Source organism: Mus pahari, chromosome 7, assembly GCF_900095145.1.
Source record: "Mus pahari chromosome 7, PAHARI_EIJ_v1.1, whole genome shotgun sequence".
In the NCBI taxonomy this organism is placed as follows: domain Eukaryota; kingdom Metazoa; phylum Chordata; class Mammalia; order Rodentia; family Muridae; genus Mus; species Mus pahari.
In genome coordinates, this window is record NC_034596.1 from 82,477,135 (window position 1) to 82,484,632 (window position 7,498).

At 41.6% G+C, this 7,498-nt stretch overlaps 1 protein-coding gene across 1 annotated transcript in view; it reads right to left on the bottom strand.

Moving 5' to 3' along the window:
* Sptlc2 (serine palmitoyltransferase long chain base subunit 2) overlaps positions 1-7,498 on the bottom strand; it is a 79,689-nt gene that overhangs the window by 2,272 nt on the left and 69,919 nt on the right. Inside the window, exons 10-11 of the mRNA XM_029540546.1 lie at positions 2,336-2,471; positions 941-1,070 (exon numbers count right to left, since the gene is read on the bottom strand). Of these exons, the coding sequence (XP_029396406.1) occupies positions 941-1,070; positions 2,336-2,471 (266 nt within the window). The remainder of the gene's footprint in view (positions 1-940; positions 1,071-2,335; positions 2,472-7,498) is intronic.

Below are 7,498 nucleotides of genomic sequence, written 5' to 3' on the forward strand. Positions count from 1 at the left end.
AGGTGGATTTCTGAGTTCGAGGCCAGCCTGGTCTACAGAGTGAGTTCCAGGACAGCCAGGGCTATACAGAGAAACCCTGTCTCGAAAAACAAAAACAACAAAAAAACAAAAACAAGACCAGCTTGGTTTACATAAAGAAAGAACTCCAGGAAAGCCAAAGCTACATAGGGAGACCCTGTCTTAAAATACAAAACAAAACAAACAAAAATGCCAACGAGATTGTTATGACACTTTAAAAACAAGGGTTTACAGAACTCCTAAGATTAGTGGCTCTTAGCTGGCATCCTGTGATCTCAGTGATGAACTAGGAGGCAGAGATAGGCAGGTTTCTGTGAGCTGCAGACCACGGTGCCTGTGCCCAACAAAGAGAAACAAAAAGCACAGTATCAACTCCCTTCAAACCAACCCACAAGGAAACCATTATCGGTTTAAAGAATTTGGGGTGTGTGTGTGTGTGTGTGTGTGTGTGTGTGTGTATTGGGGGGTGTCTTAGGTCTCAAGGGGACATCCAGCAAGGCTCCTTTAGCTGGGACCAATGTACAGCAGCCACACATGGAGGAAGAGCTTATAAGAGTAGCATCAAAGGAGAAGGCGTAAGTGACAAACAGTTGGAAAGATACCTTCATCTTTAGATCCAGGAGGAAGGAGACAACAGTGCAGATGGAGGCTGAGGCAGGAGGATCTCCAGTGTGGTACAGTGAGTTCTGTGGCAACCATGACTACTTATGGAGACCCTGTCACCAAGTAACACAGAGGAAGACAGTTTTCCAGAACTTGGAACTGGATTGGATGGATGATTTGGAAGATTTTGCAATTGCTTAGAAAGGGCCATTTTCAATAGCAATGTCACTGTCTCAGCAGCCAGGTCGCAGGGGCTCAACATCAGGTGACTAAACCGTCCAATATACAACGTCTTTTTGTATTGATCAAAGGTACTCACCGTGTCAAGTATTTCTTTGGTATGAGCTGCTGACAGGCAAAATCTGGCTCTGGACTCAATGATCGGGGTAGCAGGGAATCCCACCACAACCACACCAATGTTCCGCTTCAGCATCTCTCTTCCAAAGGCGCTACAAAGGGAAACCAGGAAATGAAAGCAATGGTTGCAGCTGGGCTTGGTAATGTGGCCTTCAGTCCCAACACTCGTTCCAGGCTAGCTTGATCTACAGAGTTAGTTCTAGTACAGACAGAGAAATTATGCCTCGAAAAAGAAAAACAAAAACCAAACAACAACCACAAAAAAGAAACAGCAGCTAGTGCCAGGTCTTGCTGGCCTGGGTATTTGACGGCACTTAAACACTCAAAACCGATGTTCTAAAAATTCTGCTTCTTCCAGTTCTCTGTTAGTCACTCCTTCCCAAAGGTGAAAGAGTGTGACTGGAAAGGACCGGATCTAACAAAGTTTGTTTTAGGTGATGGCCTGCTCCTGAAATGAAACAGTGGTTAAGATTTCAAAATAAATCTGCGTTATACCTCAGTCCTCTTTTCAGTCTGTTTGTGAGGACTGAGGACCTGTGTGACAGGGACATCTCTCTGCTGCCTTAGGATGGCTGGCTGACTGCAAATGGCTCTCTAGACCAAGAATTTAAAAAACAAAAGCAAAAGCAAAGAACCCACTTAGGACTAAAGCTACTTCTAGGGTACAGGATGTTTGAGGCTCTGTAGGTCAGGTTACTCAAATTCTACAATTGTTATACAACAACTTCATTACAGTTGTCTTGTGGCCTTATTCTACGACTGAAGCGTGACTAAAAAATGAATTCTAATTTGATTTTGTTTATCAAATTATGCTTTCTGTTTTATCTTATTGGCTACTTGACTCTTTTTTTTTTTTTTTAAAGACTTATTTATTTCATTTATATGAGTACACTATAGCTGTCTTCAGACACACCAGAAGAGGTCATAGGATCCCATTACAGATGGTTGTGAGATCATGTGGTTGCTGGGAATTGAACTCAGGACCTCTGGAAGAGCAGTCAGTACTCCTAACCGCTGAGACATCTCTTCAGCACCATACTTGACTTATTTTTACTCTTCCCTTAGTTTGCTCACAGGTTGGGAATTAAAAAATAAATAAAAACAAAACCCCTAGCTATGATGGGTGTGGGGGTAGCACCTTTAATCCCAGTACTTGGGAGGCAGAGCTCAATCTATACAGTGAATTCCTGGCCAGCTAGGGCTACTAGTGACATTCTCTGTCAAAAAGGCTTGCAAGCAAGAAAACAAAAAAATTCCTGAGCGTGTAGCAACACAGGAATGTCAACTTCTTCCCTCACTCCAGCCCCACGATATCCTGTCTAACAACAGACTGATTGTGACCTTCCACACAATGTACCCGATTTTGGCCGGCATGTACAGCATCAAAGGCACCACGGGGGAATCTTCATTGCCATAGATGATGAACCCCATTTCCTTCAGGCGTCTCCTGAAATACCTGGTGTTCTCAGCCAACTGTTGTATACATTCTTTGCCTAGAAAAGGCCAAAATAAGACTAAGGAACAGAAGATAAAGATACGTATTTTCCCTGCCTTCTGTTTATATCATTAGATCTCTTATTCTTGTTTTCAGGTAACTTTTACTTTATAATCCAGAATGTCCTTGAACTCTTGGAATTCTTGCCTCAGTTTCCCAAGTGCCAGGATTACAGGCATGTGTTACTATACTCCTTTCTTCCACACCAACCTGTGTGGGATAGAAACACAGACATGCTTCCTCTGTAGCCTGTTGCTTGTCTCTGGAGCTGCTGATAGCAGTTGGTTTGGTGCTGGGGAATCAAATCTAGGGTCTCATGCATACTAAGTAAGCACTCTACAACCAAGCCTGCCACAGCCCCAACTGACAGCAAGTGTTATAGTAATGTGCAAAGTAAAGGCTAATGGCTAAGAGCTGAAGATGTGGCTCTGAGGTAGAGAACTTGTGAGTACACTGTAGCTGTCTTCAGACATATCAGAAGAGGGCGAGGGCATCGGATCCCATTACAGATGGTTGTGAGATCATGAGGTTGCTGGGAATTGAACTCAGGACCTTTAGAAGAGCAGCCAGTAAAAAAATAAATAAATAAATAAATAAATAAAAATAAAAATAAAAAAAAGAAAAAAGACAAGAAGAGTAGCCAGTGATCCTAAACACTGAGCTATCTCTCCATCCCAACTACAACCCTTTAAAAAAAGAAAGAAATGGTGTCATTTGTGAAGTTCTGCCATCTCTCAGTCAACAGCACCTCACTGTGCACACCCTCGACAGTGAGGAGGACACTTATCATTCTACACTCTAGGAGACTCTCACAGAGGTGGTACCTTGCTTATTGCTACCAAGTACGAAGAAGCACTGCCAAAAATAGAATCTGAGTCTCCCAACATCAACATCATTTCAAGCTGCCATGGTGCAAACACTTTGACAAATCTGAACATTGACACTGCCAGTTAGACCTCAAATTCTGACTCACTTTGTATTGTAACCTGTGACCGTTAGCAGACAGCAAGAGCCTATCTAGTACAAAACTATCTAGGTGCCCTCTAAGACACACGTTTGCTTTGTTTTGGTTGGTTGGTTTGGTTTTTCTATGTAGCTCTGAATGACCTCAAACCCAAGAGATCCGCTGACCTCTACCTCTGGTGGGACTAAAATATGGTTTCTAATTTCTAATTGGATAAATAATTGGTGAACTATTGACATTACATTATGATCAGATGGCCAAACAAGACAATAGTTTTGAAAGACTAACTTACAGAGTGCTAAGAATATGTTTTTCTTCACAGTCAAAAATATTGATAACTAAGAGAAGGCTGGAGTAATTTTCTCATGTTAGAATTCAAGGATGATACAGTTCATAAGTTCATCAACCAGTCAGATGCACAGGTAACTCAAATGTCCTTAGAGTTAGAGCACCGACTTATCTACCACTCGTGGAAAACTATACTAGATAAGCTGGATACACACAGCTACAAATGAATATCCTTTATATATAATCATTTAAGGCTGATCAGAGAAAAACCCTGAACTTTAGATTGGACTACTTACCCTAACATCAAGGAACACTAGTTAAGTTACACATGAACCTAACGACGAACAAGAGCTAATAACAGGTGTGTTGTTATAAAAGGATCCCGAGAACTGGGTTCTCAGAATTACACATCCTGATTTCTTACAATATGAGTAAGATGCTTGTTCTACCTTTTAACAACTTTATTAATTGGCTGAAAAAAAAATTGAAACAGGATTTCATGTTTTAGTTGGGGTTGTTATTGCTGTCTAGAGTCTGCACCCTCCTGAATCTCCTGATTCTACCTCTAAGTTTACATGTGCTACCATGCCAGGTCAACTTCAACCAAGAAACTACATTACCAGCTTCTTCCTTCACTTTTAGAGGAGACTTCTATTTCCACCCTTGCCTTAATACTGGGACAAGATTTATCTTCCTTTAATAGAAAGCTGGACAAAACACAACAGCTGTCAGACAAAGGGCAACAAGAAATGTTGAAAAGGCTCCTTCAGAGATGGAAGCAGGGTGAACCTTCAGCTACTCAATGCTTACAGGCAAGTTCCAGGTTACTACACAAAGGTGGACCCAATCTTGTCAGTTGAAATCCGAACTGGAGTGGTCAAACTGACTAGGACTTTGTTGGGCAGTAAGTAGAAGGGGAGGGAGGTGAGCTTTGGCAATACCAGAACTGCACATGTATGAGAAGAAACTTCCAAGGATTGGGAAATTCTTCCAGAAGGCAGTAGCCCCAATAATTTCTGGCACTTACAAAGAGCTCACAATAGTTATTCACCCACGAAAATAGAAAGATGGCACAATGCACACAACGGCCCACAGAAGCATGTCGCTTTAGTAGTGGAAGTAAATTAACCCTAGAATGGGCTGGGTATTGGGTATGTTGCCTATCCCTTTAATCCCATCACTTTGGAGGCAGAAGCAAGTAGAGATCTCTGAGTGTGAGGCCAGCCTCAACTACAGAGCAAGTTCCAGGACGCCAGAACCATTATACAGAAACCCTCTCTCAAAAAAACAAAAAGCCAAAAACTAAGTCTTGATATACCTTAACAAACCTCAAAAGTAAGTCTCAAAAGGATTTGATTCTTAGAGCAAAGTTCAGTGATACTGAAGGGAATACAACCAAATAGAGTATCAAACTGGTAAAATATGACAACCAAGAAAACTGTAGGCCAACAAACAGGCTAGATAATATGCCCATATGACTAAGTGGGAAGTCAGAAAACAAAAACAGACCAAAAATGACAAAGAGTATTAACAAACAAGGATGTTATGCTATTGAAGTTATAATGTGTAGGTTCAAAATGGCAGCCATGCTGGACACTCAGACCAGAGGATGGCAATTTCTAGGCTAGTGTGGGTCCCACAGTGAGACCCTTGCTCAAAGAGAAAACAAAAGCAAAACCAACAAATGAACAATCCAAAAACTACAGTTAAGAATAGAAAATATTTTTTTAAAGGAACAAACAAAATCTACCACAATCTTGATCTGCAAAGTATGCTAGATGAAGACAGAAATAAGATTTCATGCTGCATGAATTAGAATGGAATCCTAGAGGACAGCTGTAGAAACAGGAGATCAAAGGTTGTCAAAAAGAGGGACTGAGGCAGACAGCCAGGTGTGGAGAGCTTTTGGGGCAGCCTTCTAGGAATTTGACATTGGGCTAGGTCTAAACCAGGCGTGGTGGCACACGCACCAGCACTCAGGAGGCAGAGGCCGGCGGATTTCTGAGTTCGAGGCCAGCCTGGTCTACAAAGTGAGTTCCAGGACAGCCAGGGCTACACAGAGAAACCCTGTCTCAAAAAATCAAAAAAAAAAAAAAAAAAAAAAAAAAAAAAAAAAGAAAGAAAGAAAGTATTTAAAAAGGTAACCAATATACCTCACTCAGTAAATTGTTTGTCATTCTAAGGAAATAAAGAACTATCAATAGTTTTATTGTTGCTGAATAGTATTCCACAGTGAGTTTTGCTTGTTAGTATATGCATGGAGTTGAGAGTATATTTTCATTATGATAAGCAAAAGGTTCTTTTTTTAATAGAAAAAGAATTCTCTAGCTGGGGATATAGCTCAATGGTAGAGCACTTGGCAAGCATACACTGAGAACATGGGTTCGACTCCCAGTCCTTTAAAAATTAGGTATAGGGCCAGTGAGATAGCTCAGCGGGTAAGAGCACTGACTGCTTTACCAAAGGTCCTGAGTTCAAATCCCAGCAATCACATGGTGGATCACAACCACCAGTAATGAGATCTGATACCTTCTTCTGGTATGTCTGAAGATAGCTACAGTGTACTTAATTATAATAATAAATAAATCTTAAAAAAAATTAGGTATAGTAGCATACACCTGTAATCCCAGATTTCTGGAGTTCCGGGCTGGAGGCTCATGGGGTCATCCTCTGCTATACAGCAACTTTGAGGCCAGTCTGGGCTATGTGAGATCCTGTCTCAGAGCAATCCTCTTATTAAGATTTAAACTTCTCTGCTACATCCAAATAAGGGAAGAATTACTAAAAGTGCTAATTAATTGTGGGGCTGTGAAAGGCAGCCTGTTTTGGTTGAACAAGGCTTGCCCCTGAGACCAGTAGGAAACTCTACAGGGGATGGAACAATGAGCCACATGTTCCCAGAGACAGGTACCTGACACCACAGAGCCCCCAACTCCATAATTCTGTGACTATGAGACCTCCCTGCTCTCTTAAACTCTCAGCCTTCTTACTACCATCTCTAGCTCCCCTTCTCTCTCTCCCTTCTCCCCTCTCTCCACGTGGCCATGGCCGGCCTCTTTCTAGAAAGAACCCTTCTCTCTTTCTCTCTAGTCAGAAATGGTACCATCTGTTGCTTCTTTTGAGACAGGTCTTACCTTGCAGCCCAGCCTATGTAATACAGACTGTCCTCTAAAGCATGCCTATCCTCAGTCTCCCCAGTTCTGAGATGTAAGTCACACCGTATTACGGTTAGCCAGACTAGTCTGGAACTTGCCATGATCCTCAGGCTGGCCTTAAACCTGAACTCCTCCTGCTTCTGCCTCCTCAGTGCTAGGATTACAGAAACGTACACTACATCCAGCCTGAAATAGTCTGATTTTATCCTTAAAAACAAAAATGAAAAAAATACTTATCAGATAAAGTCATTAAGCTGCCATCATATTACTGGCTCAACGCACTGAATTCTAACAAGCACAAGGCACCAGCTATTGCAAGCATTTAAGACCATTCCATCGAATTTGTTAGTTCAGTTTCCTTCCCGAAGTTTGAGCAAGTTATTTAAGACAGACTCAAATAAACATGGACTTCCAGGACAGATATATATTACACCTAATTCTTTTTTTTTTATTTTTTATTTTATTTATTTATTATATGTAAGTACACTGTAGCTGTCTTCAGACACTCCAGAAAAGGGCATCAGATCTTGTTACAGATGGTTGTGAGCCACCATGTGGTTGCTGGGATTTGAACTCCGGACCTTCGGAAGAGCAGTCGGGTGCTCTTACCCACTGAGC